At 42.2% G+C, this 15,742-nt stretch overlaps 1 protein-coding gene across 9 annotated transcripts in view; it reads right to left on the bottom strand.

Moving 5' to 3' along the window:
* Positions 1–15,742, bottom strand: part of LOC126547673 (glutamine--fructose-6-phosphate aminotransferase [isomerizing] 2-like) — a 92,462-nt gene that overhangs the window by 7,095 nt on the left and 69,625 nt on the right. For all 9 annotated transcript variants that reach the window (XM_050195624.3, XM_050195622.3, XM_055063126.2 and 6 more), the window contains 6 exons: positions 14,591–14,784; positions 9,800–9,920; positions 8,721–8,878; positions 7,475–7,589; positions 6,177–6,304; positions 5,513–5,665 (listed from right to left, as the gene is read on the bottom strand). In XM_050195624.3, the coding sequence (XP_050051581.1) occupies positions 5,513–5,665; positions 6,177–6,304; positions 7,475–7,589; positions 8,721–8,878; positions 9,800–9,920; positions 14,591–14,784 (869 nt within the window). The remainder of the gene's footprint in view (positions 1–5,512; positions 5,666–6,176; positions 6,305–7,474; positions 7,590–8,720; positions 8,879–9,799; positions 9,921–14,590; positions 14,785–15,742) is intronic.

The raw sequence follows: 15,742 nt of genomic DNA on the forward strand, positions 1-15,742 counted from the left end.
AAATTGAATGGTGCAATGGTGCTGGCGATAATGAAAAGCGAGATGCCCAGTGGAGATTTCCTCCAAAGATGCTGCATGCTCTCTTGCCCTGTCATTGACACACGTGCCTGTTTGTCCTACATATCGTTGGCCACATGACAACTGTGTATCATATGTCACCACTGTCTTTCAAGTAGTGTGCTTCTTCTTGTGGTTTATTGTGCACTGCTTATTTCGCTCGCCATTATTGACTCGTGCGCACATTGCTCAGCACCAAACAAGGCCTATTCAGACTACCGTGATGCCTTCCTTTCCAGCTATCTTCTTTAGCTTGTGGGTTAGGCCGCATACAGCTACAGTGCACACATCTACCATGCGCGAACTTAAAGACAAAGGCCTAAAACTGTGCCTCGCTGATAAAGAGGGAGGCTTCGTCGTAGTCGAAGGTGATGTCTATAGCAGAAAAGCCAGCGAGGCCTTGAAGAAAGACATCCCTGTGAAAGTTCGGTGGCTAATTGAAGCAAAAAAGAATGTAATGCATGTTCTAAGCCATGTGAACCTGGGCCTGCACACATGTCAAGAACTCGAAAGGTAATACTCTTTCTGCATTTTTACCGCGAAAACCCACAAAGAAAACATTCCTTTGAGAGTCATCGTGCCGGAAAGGAACATGTGGCAGGCACAAGTTTCAATGTATCTGTCAATGCAGTTGTCGCGACTCAATGTCCATGACCCATACAGGATCGAAAACTCGGAAGCTGTGATATGTTACCTTCATTCTCACGATTCAGGGATATCAGCAGCTTTTTCTGTCGACATTCAAGACATGTATTACTCTGTCCCCATTCAGGTACGCTGGTGGTGCTACGAGCAGCAATAGAGGCAAAAGGCTTTGTACCATTCCAGAATAATGCTGGCATTTCCGTGGACACCTTCCTCGAACTTCCATCATCCTGTCTCAATGCAACAGTGATCTGTGTTGGAGAACAGCACTACATTCCGAAAAACGGAGTGTGCATCCGCTTACGAGTCGCACCGTACTTGTGTGACCTTTTCCTCGCAGCAGCGGGCAGAGAATTGAGGATGCCTTAAAAGACAACCACGCTCTAGCAATTTTTCGCTACGTGGAAGATTTTCTCGTGTTTTGCAATACAGATACAGCCGACAAGCTAGAGCTGAACAAATGTAGAGAAGGTGTCCTGACCCCTTTCCATGAAGCATGTCCAGATTTAAACTTCACTTTTGAAATGCCAGAAAGAAAAAGGATTAGGTTTCTTGATTTGGTCATCACCTTCAAAAAGCAGCACACATGCTGGAAGTACGAAACCCGCTTTTGCAATAGGTTCCTGCCATACGTTTCTGGCATTCCAAGAATGTAAAACGAGCCATTGTGAGCACAGTGCTACAGGCCGCTCTAAAGAAGTCATGTCATCACGTAATGGAAGAGAGATTCATGCACCAGGTAACCAGGCTCAACAATGCTGGCTATCCCAAAGGCCTGCTTACAGCGGTCGCCGAAGGGTTGCTAAAGAATACGAAACTCTAGAACAGCAAGGTTCAACAAGAAGCAAACATTCTACAGAAAAGGAAGAAGGTTGCCATTGTGCTTTGTGTACACGGCCTAACCCACAAGCTAAAGAAGATAGCTGGAAAGGAAGGCATCACGGTAGTCTGAATAGGCCTTGTTTGGTGCTGAGCAATGTGCGCACGAGTCAATAATGGCGAGCGAAATAAGCAGTGCACAATAAATCACAAGAAGAAGCACACCATCTGCAAAACAGTGGTGATATATGATATACCGTTGTCATGTGGCCAACGATATAGAGGACAAACGGGCACGTGTGTCAATGACAGGGCAAGAGAGCATGCAGCATCTTTGCAAGAAATCTCCACTGGGCATCTCGCTTTTCATTTTCGCCAGCACCATTGCACCATTCAATTTCATGACATCAAAGTTTTAGGAAAAAGTACAGACAAGCTAACGCGCGAGATTTTAGAAGCCATGGCAATTGACAGAAGCGGGAAATCTTGCATCAGTACACCATCAATAATACCAACAGAAAAAGGGAAGGGCTACTTGCGCAAAGACGATATTTCAACCTAAGGAGTCAGATAATTGACACACACACACACACACGCACGCACGCACGCACAGAGAGAGAGAGAGAGGCATTGGCTATCTTGTGCTATAAAAAGTGTAGGAAATCAATAATAAACATTCAACTGATGGTCCAGTGTGTCGTCATCTCTTCCTGTCCGTGTCAGAATGTTCTGCTGGAAACAGATTCTCCTATGTAATGCAAAGACATTGGATTATTCCCCCCCCTGCGGCAAGTTGTTTTTTCATCCACTTTCATTTCTGTTAATTTATCATTTTCTTTCATTCAATTAGCAAGTACAAGTAATTTACCCTATGTTGTCTTTGGTGTCATTGTTTGTTGGCTTCTTATAATATAATTAATAAAGATTGGGCTCCTCGGTTAACCCCTTTCTTCTCATTCATTCGCTTGTGCTTGAAGGATTCGAAAAATTTCAAAACGCAATTCTTAGGCACCCGTTCCTGCATTGAGCATCGGTGTCCCTCAGCGTAACCGAGCGAACAAGCACAGTGAAGGATGAATGAGTGAACGTGGAGCGCAGCAGGGGATGAAAGACGGCGATAGCGAAGACAGCATGAGAAGGAATGCAGAGGAGGAGGGTATGGTGAAAGCACGAGAAGAAAAGTGCACTGCCATGCAAGACGTGTTCTGCAGTGATAATCACTACGAGATGGCACCAGAGTAGTGCACGTCGTTAGATTAAAAATCAAATTACGGGGTTTTACATGCCAAAACCGCGATCTGATTACGAGGAACGCCATAGTGGGGGACTGGAAATTTTGACTACCTGGGGTTTAATGTGCACCTAAACCTAAGGACACGGGTGTTTTCGTATTTTGCCTCCGTCAAAATGCAGCTGCCGTGGCTGCGATTCGATCCTGCAACCTCGTGCTTATCAGCCCAACACCATAGCCACTAAGCAACCACGGTGGGTAGTAGCACGCATCGCATGTTCACCGATGACACTATCGATAAGGTATGTGGCAAGTGCTTCCACCGATACCATATATGGAAAACAAAGCGCTGCATGAGCAGAGGTCTGTCTGTGGTGGCTGGTGTGAATCGCACCCACGCATCACCCACGCGCTGCCTCTCGCAATCTCCCGAATAGTGAGGCAGTCGTGCCCCACTCCGGTCTGTTTGCAACATGCCGCATGAGACAGATTGCCTGCATCCGCCAATATATTGCGAAATGAAAACACATATAGAGCTGCACTCAAATTTCACATAAGGATGTATTGTAATCGTCGGTGAATTTTTTGTTATGGCAGGAGATCCGTGAGGCTATTTAATTTTGATGTCATTCCATGATTACTTAGGAAAGTGCTTTAGGGGCCCTGAAAAAATAAGTGTTGCAGGGTTCTTTTAATATTTTTGTAGCAATGAAAATGTGCTATTCTTGCTCATATTTTCTTTACTGCACTCTCTAGTGCTGAACAGCTTGATCAGTTAAACCAGTGTTCATCTACATAAACATACTATAGGATTAACACAAATTGTTTGCAAATAGTATTTAAACCAAAATAGCAAGAGTGGAAAATTGCGCTTGGAATAGGGGACATATCAGTCTGCTTGATTATAATTTGTGATACACCTCTTCGTGGGGGAAATTTAATTGCACCCATTAGCAAATGAGTTCTGAAGAAGCCAGCAAGGTGGATGAAAGTACATGAAATGGAACTCTCATCCACCTGAACCAGGACAAATTTTTTTTAAACAGCGAGGCTTTCCTTCAGAGAAACCCGTATGGGTTTCCTTTGTAGCTTCGTGCTACCATTCAGGCGGATGACACTTTTTCCCTTTCCTGTGAAATTTATCAATGAAAGTTTGGAATTAGGTATGTGTGCACTTGCATTCTCCTTTTCACAATTAATTTGTCCCTGATTAGCACAATTATGAGGCCAAGCAGCCAACAAATTTCAAAGCTACTTCTTTACTTCAATGTAAAGTAACTATTCACTCATGCCATTTAAACATGTTGCATAAACATCTCTGGCAATTACTTAGCAAGTAGACACGCAAACCTGAAATGCATTTCACAGGATACTGTAGTTTTGAATACATAATTTCATGCAATTTAGCATAGATTAACTTTCTCATGGGCTAAAATGGTTCATGACTACGCACAGATGTGCATGAAACAAGAAATAAGAACAGTGCTGAGCGCATACTTGAAAATCTGTGCAGCTGAGCTACAGCTGCACTCGGACATAGCAGATTACATGAAAATCGTAGACAATTTAGGCTAAACAAGGACATCTATGCAGCTTGAACGTTTGGGTAGCTCACCTAGTTGCCTTAAAAATTATACTACAAAGGACCAGCTACACTACTGTCAAATCAGCTGCTGTTTTTCAGTGCCATATGACCTGGTAATAAAGAGCCTTTAGGTAGTACAAACATATTACATACTATAAATATTTCCATAGTTGAAGTAATTATACTAGCGGTGAGACCAATTATGTATACATAAGCAGCATTATCAGAGGTTCAAACATGACGAGTCTGAAAATTTCGAAACAGCAGAATTTAACCATAGTTCAGCATTTTTCTGTTTTTAATTCGGTGTACCTTGCAGTTACTCGACAACACTTGTGTGTGTGTTTTTTTTTCCAGGGAATATCCCATTTGTATGAAAGCTTACGAGCTCTCTTTTTTTTTATCACTGATTGCAGAAAAATTATTGTACAGGCGCATCCATATTTTGCTTAAAACAGTCTAAAAGATATTTTGCATCTACCGCCGCACTGTTCTTGCTCTAATTTCACAAGATTGCATTTTGGAGTCTACGTTGTTCAGTGTAACATTTTGCAGAGTTAATTGCATATTTTTAAAGAAAAGAATGAGAAACTGCTTTAGTTTATGAGAAAAATTGCCGCTATGAAGACAGCATCAGAATAAACTTGTGTCGCTGCCTGCCTGCAGCTGCAGAAAGTAGCAGTTCAGGGACAGTTGGCCTATGTTGCCTACTCCTCTGGAACACGCGACAACCCTCCCCGAATGGCTGCTTTCTGCAGCTGCTGGCAGGAGGCAACATGTTTATGGTAGTGCTATCTCGGCAGAAGCTTGCATGCCCATAAACAAAGGCAACTTTGAATTTTTTTTTTCATAGAAACCAGGCAACTGACTGTGTCAAGTGTTACACTGAATGACGTTGACTCCAAAATGCAATCTTCTTGCGAAACTTTAGCAAGAACAGTGCAGCAGTAAGCGCAAAACGTTTTTTTGAACATTTTAAGCAAAATACGGATGTCCCATTACAATATCTTCTGGTGATATCTGTGTTTCATTGGCAGCTATAATATGGTGATGCTTTCAAAAATGAGCACATATGATGTTTTCTATAGACTGAATACATCAACCATTAACTCTGAGAAATCCATGAGAGAGGCGTATCATTTATTTATGAAGCTATTCTGATATTGTAAACTTACCTGCTGCATGGCATTCATACACTTGGGGAATACAGGGTCCCGTGTAAGCACCATTATGACTGGCATGGCCTTGTCGACTAGGGCTAGAGGGCCATGCTTTAGCTCCCCAGCAAGGATGCCTTCGGAATGCATGTATGTCAGCTCTTTGATTTTCTGAAATCATACACACATATGTGCAATTGTTATGACCAGGCCGATATCTGCTACCAACAGCCTACTTCCAGGCCTTCTGCAAGCGTCATTTCAACATTGTGCAATCTCATCGCTAGCTGTGGAGGCTGACCTTGAAATGACTGAACAGGAGAATGGGCAGACACAAAAAGCCCCTTTCACCACCACCGAGCTACCATGTACAGTACACACAGCATAACAGCAGTGAAAGTGTCAATTTTTATACAATCGTTATAGCTAGAGAAAATGCAAATCTTACAATCTGAGAAGCTTCTGCTCTAATTTTAAACCACAGTAGCATTTGTTCTCAAATTATGTAAAACGAAATAAGCCATGCGATCAACGAAGCAATTTAGTCAACCTTCCACAGGGAGTGATATAGTATAGTGCTGGCTGCAATGAGTAGGATGCAACAAATCAGTGCAAGCCACTTAACACAGGTATCTTCTTTATTACACGGACTGAAAGGCTACTTTGCCAGAAGGGGACTGACCAGGGCACCTTCCAAGCATGTGGCATGGTTGTAGCCCCTGCCCATGACCAAGAGGGACTTCTGTTGGTAGAGGTGTTGGGCAAGCTCTTTCACCTCATCATCCAGCTTGAGCACCTCCTTTATCTGGTCTAAAAGCATTAATATTGAACAAAATGGTGGAGAACATTAGTGTGTCATCATGATATTTACTTGCTATGGCAAAACACTTCAACTGAAGCCCGCTAGGTGGAGGAAAGTTCATGAAAGGGGAATTAACATCCACTTGACTTGTAGCACAAAGCTACAAAGGCTCCATGCTGCAAGTTCAAGAATGAACTTTTCTTTACTGTGAAGCTTCCCTTCTATTGGCACATTCGAGTGGTCGTTTTAGAGTGCTCTGGCCATGCTAGGCAGTGAAAAGCAGATTAAGTGCTGTATTATACAAATAGCAGGGCATGTAAACGACAATTCCACATCCTTATCAGTGGACCATGCATATGTTTGCAGTAACGCTCAGTTGCTCTTCTACATGACCTTTGGAGTGCTTACAGAGTGCTCTAAAATTATCCCTCAAAATGCCATATGAAACCCGTACGGATTTCCTTTGTAGCTTAGTGCAACAAATTGGGTGGATGTCAGTTTTCCCTTTAAAGAATTTTCCTAGTGTGTGACAGCTTGTCGATTCTGCTTTGCACTTGCAAAACGTCAAGCAAAAAATCCAGCTATTCTCATACATACATAAAACCACCGAAAAAAAAAATGCATTATAGCAACACTTATGAAACAAAATTAACAATGGACTGCCCTCATTCAAAAAAAAAAAATTACAATGGCAAAGCAATTTTTCAAGGTTTTTTACTGACTTTATTTACAAGCTAATCTTATTAGTGTGTTTTGTTTATTGCCATCGATTCAGTGCAAGTGTAATCTGGGGCAAGGTGACAGTCGCATGTAATGAGTACGTGGTATTTAGGAAAAAGACAAGCAGTATATGAAGGAATTGGGTTTTGTTTTCCCCTGCACATTGTACAAACTTGACTATTTAAAACAAGAATTATGTGAACAAGAAATGCATTTGTTTTTTATACAAGGCTACAAAACTGGACTGAGGATTTCCTTGTGTGAACCATATGCTACATGCAGCTGCCAAGAAGTTACATGATGAAGCCACATGACTAAACATAATTTGTGCATGCTAACTTCTCCAGTAGCCAATGCCTTGTTTGTGCAACTACTCTTGATTATATGACTTGATGACTAGGAAGCATACCAGTGCAAAATAGTCGCTGAAGATAAAAAGAGAAAGAAGTGCAATATACCTGGAAGCCTGTGAAGCCCTTGAATAATCTCACTGCGTCGAGGTTGCATGGAAATGCGATCTTCGCACATCATCAGGGAGAACATCACAAGAGAGATGAATTGGCTAGTGTATGCCTGTTGCAAAAATGAAAGGAAAAAGAAAAAAAAACCTCCTGTACAGAATTCACCCATTCAGGGTTGGTAAAAGCAGAAAAAAAGAAGGGGGGGATTTGTTTCTCAGATAAAAATGATAAATTTCCATAATGATAAATTTCCTTCCATTTGCAAATATTTTCCATTTAAATAGTTTGGTTATGCAATTTCTTGCACTTAAAGTTATTGTCAAGTTGATTAATTCACCCTTGTCCTTCCATCTGTAAGCCTTCTGGTTAGCTCAGTTGGCACAGGCCTCGGAAAGGTAGTGGTTCTGGGTTTGATACTTGGGCCAGGATGAATACTTCTTGAACTGCGAAGCTATCTTTGTGATGAATCCATATGGGTTTCCTTCATAGCTTCGTGCTATTGCAGATGAATGCCAACTTTTCTTATCATAAATTTTCCGGCCTCCACATTACAGAACTTGTTTAGTGAATAGTTCACCTATTGCCATCATGACTAGATTTACTTTTTTTTTTTCTCTTGGAGCCATGCTGCAGTTTTACCATCGGCTCATTTTTTTCAGAAAATGGTTTCTAAATCTCCTATAAACTATCAAAGTCTTTTTCTAAACCCAAAAGATGCCGGCTCATTAAAAATAAACCTACGAGATGAAAAGAAACATGGAAAGACCAGAGCTAATGAGAAAATGTTCAGTGAAATGTAATCGCGTGCCCCGATTCACTAAAAGGAAACCACTGATTCACAGATAAGAGGGATGCCAATTTCATGCTCTGTGTAATCCTCATATCTGCATTTTACTACTGTACATTCCCAGTGACTTCTTGTACCAGCTTGCTGAATAAAACTTAGTCAACTCTTCAGTTCCAATCTGATTAGTAGTGGCAGTTTAGTTACACTGCTGTAAGACAGAAAAACTCCAGATAGGTAAAGCAAAGGCAATGGCCATGAACTTATGGCACGACACAGTCTTGTAGGAGAAGAATCTACACAGCTAATTGTAAAGACGAAATGCAACTACATATTTGCGCTGAAGGCTGGTGAGAATAAAATCAAGTGAGAGCCAATTGAAGGACAGTGTTAACATGACCAGTCTCACTAAGATTGCACCTCGTGCAACAACTCTAGCAACTGCAGAGGTGCCCTCACCTTGGTGCTGGCCACACCAATCTCTGGACCTGCATTAATGTGAACACCACAATGGCTTTCACGGCAGATGCTGGACCCAACAGTGTTGGTAACACCAACAATTAAGGCACCACGCTGCTTGCAGTAGCGCAGTGCCATGAGAGTGTCTGCAGTCTCACCTTGAGAGAAATACAACAAAGTAAAAGAATCAGCATCAAAGGCTCCCTGGCCACTTTCTAGATACAAACAGACAGTACTAGTGTAAGCAATTTTTTATTCTTCCTCCATGTCGTTTGACAGTGAAACCATCTAGAAGCATCAATAAATAATACAATACCCCAGCCTCATTTCGTTACACTATTAGATGTAATAAATGATTAGAGAAGTAGTTTTTCCATCCCTATTTATTCAACTTTCACTTATATGTTTATTATAGCTAAATTTATTGTGCTTTGCAATGTACTTATTTACTTGCATGCAACATTGTTAAATTCTGCACTAAAATGTATTAAAAACTGTGAATGCTTCCTTGTTAACACAAGTATGATCACTGCATGTACACAACAATTCATGCAATCCAAGCCCGATTCTTGATACTTGCAGATACTTGTACTTTCACTTATATGTTCAGTGTGTGGATACCGTTATTAATCTTCTGTAATCTTTGTATAAATCGAACAATCATATCCCTGCTGGCTATGATCTTGAAATGAGACTGACAGCACTGAAAATAAATTACAAGTTGCGGCTGAAAATAAAAGAAGAGTACATCTTGCCGAAATGCATCCGAGTGTCTTACCAAGAGCATACAGATGTCAGCTGTGCAATGTGTGTGCTAAACTGATCTTAGTGCTCATGATCACTCAACAATTATACTTACAATAATCTATATAAAAGCCCCATCAAATCTAGGGGGCCATTAGCCACTTCAATTTTCTGAAACAACCAAAAGTAAAAGCTGAAGTGAAAGGCCAGGCCTACTTAAGTGAGCTGCACATGGAATTTCAATCTTGGCAAACACAATGTACCACCTTCAAGTTTTTCCCAAGATTAACTTTTTCAGTGCAAGAACATGCAATACAGGCACTAATTGAACGTACCAGACTGGGAAATGAAGAAACAGACATCGTCTCTGAACACAGGTGTGTTGCGATCCAAAAAATCACTGGCCAGTTCTACCATAACAGGTAGCTCTGTAAGCTCTTCCAAGATTTGTCTTGTCTGAAAATATAAAAAACAAAAATGGTATAAAAAAAATAATGAAGCAAACTGTACTTGGCCAAATGCTAAAGTTGAGAAATATAAAGACATGTTCAACAACTTGAAAGCAATTAAAGCGTTGTCCATGACAAGTAACACATACTCACACAAACAACCTAAAAAAATTAAATTATGGGGTTTTACGTGCCAAAACCACGAGCTGATTATGAGGTACGCCGTAGTGGGGGACTCTGGAAGTTTGGACTACCTGGGGTTCTTTAATGTACACCTAAAGCTAAGTACACTGGTGTTTTCGCATTTAGCCCCCATCGAAATGCGGCCGCCGTGGCTGGAATCCGATCCCACAACCTCGTGCTTAGCAGCAGTTCAACACCATAGCCACTAAGCAATCGTGACGGGTGAAAAACAACCTAAGAGACATCGCATGGACATTTCTGGTGAAGCAACCCATTTCACCAAACGCACACGTATGAAATTATGAGCTGAGGGGACTTCATTTGAGGCAATTGGTCCACTAAGGCTCACTCTGAGGAAACAGTGACACACCCAGATGCCCACGTAAATCTGCTGGTAGAATCTGAAGACGCAGCCTCATCACTTCACAGACTATCTAGTCAACCTTTTATGGACGTGGCAATACACCAGAAGAATATTTCTGTCCTGCAGAGTTTCGGGTTTGTGTAAAAAGTTTCTGGCTAAAGGTCTTTGGCCAACACTGAATAATAGGCAGCAAGTGTCATTTCTTGGACTAGAGCGGAAAGAGGAAGGAGTTTAGCACATGACTTGCTTTGTTTTTGAAAACATGTACAGTCAGAGAACGACTGATGCAAAATGCCCAGCTGCAGTGGTATCACACAGGTAATGCAGAGGAAATGCAATGTAATACTGCGCTCAGTACGAGCTACAACGCGAAAGCGTGTGGCAAAGCAGTTGTGTGTTGTAGATCATAGTGAGCGCGATAGTACATCTCTGTTTCATGTTAGACACGGGCACGTACCCAGAATGTTTTTTCGAGGGGGGGGGGGGGGGGCAATCCAAGGTAACTTTTCTATGCAAATGTGTTTGTGTGTGTGGGGGGGGGGGGGGTACCTTTACTAGTACAAATGTGAATAACGCCCACCATTCGCCATCAAAACGCGTAAACCCACAAAAGAGAAATGAAATAAGGTGTATTTTACAAGTACGCCTGTGCGATACACCTCTCCTTTATTTGGCGAACAAAGAACCACGTCAAATGGACTCGTGCAGGAAAGAAGCACAGGAAGAACACTGCCAAGAACAAGTAAACAAGCGAAAGTGTAAAATAAAGATTACTTTAGTTGAATAGAACTTTAAAAAACAGCAGTCAGCAACAAAGGCACACGGACTGCGCGTAGTTGTGTTACTCCACCAGCCAATCACAGAAGCAAAGAAAATCGTCGTCATGCGGCCTTTTCAAAATGGCGTCATACTTGCTACCTCCGGAGCGTCTGCTGTTCTTGAAGAGTCTTTTCATCGGCGGGAGCAAGGAGGTGTGCAACAGACATGGACAAAAGTGTATGGAGTCTGAGCATTTCACTCTTCAAAAGTCTGCGGGGCAGTTCATTTCACTGCTGAACCCGTTTTACTCATGAAACTTCACTGCCAACTGATGTGAAACTTCACAACAAATAGTTGTAGTGAAGAAAGCATGTTATTTCAGTTCAATAAAGAATTACGCATTCGCCATTGCACTATAATAGACGAGGGGAAAGGTATAAAATTATGTGCTAATAATTTTATTTTTGTAGTTACCACCTTATTTGGGTAACAGAAAAAGTTTGAAGTACGAATGATTTGCAGCCTCGTGGAGGAACAGTCGCTGGCGGTTATGAGGGCAAGGGCAGGGCTTCATTGCAGACTTAAGTTGTATCCGACTATAGTATCGTTTTTTTTTTGTTAGCTCTGGAAGAATTATCGAGGAATATACGTTTGTGGAACAATCATGGGGGGGGGGGGGTGTATTTTGGATCCCTCGTTTACTGCTCTAGCAAGTTAAGTGCCACAACCGACTCGTATTGTTATTTGGGAAGTTACATAATGATGCGTGGCCGCCAGTCGCGTACAACTGCGTATGGCGCAAGAAGCTGCGATTCTACACGTACTGCACCCACCGCGGAAGGTTAGAAAAAGACCTACATAAGCACAGCAGAGAAGCGGCTACGTTAGGCGGCTCGAATGATAACTGTAGAAGAGTCATTCAGAACAAACGGAATTGTCCTCCACTTCGGGCAGCATTTTCTCTACTTCCTTTTTAAATAAAAAGATATTGATCCAGAAATATTTTCATAAACAACGGTTAAATTTGTTAATTTTTGCTTTTCCTTCTTGTTAAGCTGTTGCCTTGGCTCTCTCCCTTAGCAGATCGCTTAATTTCTCAAATCCTTGTGACTCTTGTGTCCAGTTAGAAATTTTGCACGAAAAGAGCTGTACAATTAGGGAAGAACAAGACGAGTTAACGGGTGACAGTCATATTGCCTATGAGTTTAAGGGTTATTCCAGGGTTTGATGATGGACGCTGTCTCGCATTATTTTATTTTCCACCTTAGATAACCAGTATCACGGGTATATGGTTCCGAGAATCTAGCTGTCAACGTCGCGGCGAGTCGTCACTCGAGGAAATAATGAAATAAAAAGAAGTGTTGAACGCATTTGACATTTTCTCTGGCCGCAACTCGTTCCACGTGCATACAGACTAGCTGACCACGAACTGAATCCCTTTCCTCGTCCCTGGATCAGTCTAAATGAAGAAGGTTGAACTAAAGAAGCAACAACGATGTGCGTGACCATTGAATAGATGGTGACAACTGAATGCATCTCGAGTTAATCGCGCGGGCACCGAATTGGTGAGGAAACTGGCCTTCATATCCCAGGAGACGGCGATAACTACCGTCATCCAAACGGAGTGAAAAAGGCCGCATTATGTTGACTGCCGAATAGCTGTCAAGTCTCAACATTGATTTGGCGGCGCTTTAGGAATCTGTGTGAGAAGTGGTGGCGTGGGGCGGGTATGCCTCTTAACTTCAGGGGGGGGGGGGGGGGCCCTTGGGTACATGCCTGGTTAGACAAGAACTGAGAGTGCAAGCTCCACACAAAGCCAGAGGTGGCTTGGGGGAAGCACACTTTCAGTGTTATGCCTGGCATTTCCCACAGGCAACAAACCTATTGCTGAAAATGTTGCTGCAAAATATACTTTCTTTTTATTGAATATCCTTATTTTCGATGTATATTGTACATTTTGATGAAAAATAAAAATTTCCATCAGGGAATTTTATGCCTCATCCTTAAAGGAATAACATTCTTAAGACAGCATGTTACAGGACTGTGTATAAAAAGCATTAGCCCTAAATCTGTTCACAGCATTACTGACTCTGCAAGCAAAATTTCATCACGTGGGGTATCTCTCGTTGCTCAATGGATACCTTCACATGTAGGAATCACCGGAAATCAAGAGGCTGATCGGCTCGCTTCAACTTGCGCTCATAACAACTGTGACTGCCCAGAAATTTTGTGCAAGCTTGACGACACTCGTCTGCCGATTCGTCGCCACCTACTCAAGCAGTATCCAGATCAGCGTGTCGCAAATGGAATGTTCCCGCCCCGTGTTTGCGGTCGAGGCTTGCCTCGTCACGCTAGAGCACAACTACTCAAGCTGAGGGTTGGCTGCGTGAATGTGCATGAACGTTTATACAGACAAGGAGGTGTGGCAAGTTTATCGTGTACGTCTTGTGGCTGCTGCGAGACACTTCAGCACCTTATATTTGAGTGTCCCGCTTTCAGTGTGCAGCGCATGTCGCTAGTGAGAAACTATCATCTCCTTGGCCTGCGGTGTACGACACTCGATGAATGTTTGTACCCCAGTGGTTGTACATCTAAACGTGATCAGGCTGATTGCGCTCTACTTACTTTTCTAGAGTTAACTAACTTAGGTTCACGTTTGTAGTGTCGAAACTATTCTTTTGAACATTCTATAGCAGCGTGACCTTCAGTGACTGGCCCTACTGTGTGTGATCTGTACTGTGTTCTACTTTATTCTTTAGATTTGTCCTGTTGCTCTTCCTTTCCGCTTTCTTCCCCTCCATTCTATCTTCCATTTCTGTGTTGCTGTCACCTCCCTTCTGAAGAGTAGGCAGGCGTTGTGCCCCTTCCGGTGGCAGTTGCCAGCCTGCTCCTCGCTTTCCCTTTCCTGTTAACTGTGTATATGTGTTCAAAACAAATAATGATAATAAATCTGAAGCAATAAGTGCAGCACTTAGGTAACACTATAATCCATCTGTAAAAATCCTACTGACTTAGCTTAGGCATGTACTAAAAATTAAAAATTATAGGTTCTTACGTGCCAAAACCACTTTCCGATTATGAGGCATGCCGCAGTGGAGGTCTCCAGAAATTTCGACCACCTGGGGTTCTTTAACGTGCACCTAAATCTAAGTACAGAGGTGTTTTTGCATTTCGCCCCCATCGAAATGCGGCCGCTGTGGCCGGGATTCGATCTCGCGACCTCGTGCTTGGTAGCCCAACACCATAGCCACTGAGCAACCACGGCGGGTTTAGGCATGTACTGAACAGCAGTAAACTTTCACAGAATGTAGTAAGTAGCACATGTATTCACATTTTTGCAGAGCAACAAGGAGGAGAGAAGCGCATCTTACAGCAATGGCACTATGGTAGCTAGTGCCACAGCCAATGAGCAGTAGTCGTCTGCAGCGCTTGATTTCAGTGATGTAGTCCTTAATGCCACCCAAAACCACAGATTCCTTCTCAAAGTTGAGACGCCCTCTCATTGTGTTTATCACAGACTCAGGCTGCTCGAAGATCTCCTTTTGCATGAAAGAGCTGAAGTTTCCTGAAAAATTGGAAGGAAAGTTTGTTGACATGCAGTGATAAAAAATACAAATACATGCATAAACAACAGTTTGGAACTGAGAAGCATTACCGACATGCCTGAACAACTATATGCCTGCATTATGAACATTTATGAGCTCTGTGCACTGGGTTCCTTCTATCCAGTGCCTTAAGCTCATGCTTGAGTGAAATACTGTTGATTGTATTTTAGGTTTAGGAGCTCAGAACTTTTAACACACAAGTTCAGTTGACGACCTTTCATTGGAGAAAGATAAGGGTAAGCATTGGGGAGTCGCAAAAGTAATCCAGTGCAATCTGTGCGTTCTTTATCTTGCCTTATTCATAAGTGCATTCTTCTTACTGTTGCTTGTTTGGCTTATTTGTTGGATGCACAGGATGGCCCTGTTTTCTGATGTAATTAGAAAATTTTTACATAATACAATAAACCCTCTTTAAAACAAACTCGCACTGCTACTTAGATAAACTGAGCAGCCAGGGACGTAGTTTCTTAGACTCAGCACACTTTGGTGAATATACTAACTTCTGCTAAGAGGATCAAATTTCCAAAGGTCCTCAAAGTTCTTCCTAAAGGGGCCTAAAGTTCACCAGCATTAAATTTATGTTCTTTCCACATACTCTCTGCTGGAGTGTTTCTCCCAATGACAAAAGAACCCACTTTTGATGAGGTTTGGGAATTTACAACCTGCACCTTGTGCTGTTTGCACACTTGCACACTGTTTGTGCAGTGTGAAAGGATATCCAGCTTTAATCCAGGACAAATGGTTGTCCAGGCAAGGTCAGGTTAGCAACTAGGATTTTGAGCCTGGGCTGATCTCCACAAGATATGAAACTGTTGGCAAGTATGCCTACTTATGGATACAATGCTGTTTAACAGTTCTGGTGCCTGTGTATGCATTAAATCATGGATTGAATAATGTTCTACATAAAAGAGTAGTCAT

Source organism: Dermacentor andersoni, chromosome 1, assembly GCF_023375885.2.
Source record: "Dermacentor andersoni chromosome 1, qqDerAnde1_hic_scaffold, whole genome shotgun sequence".
NCBI lineage: Eukaryota > Metazoa > Arthropoda > Arachnida > Ixodida > Ixodidae > Dermacentor > Dermacentor andersoni.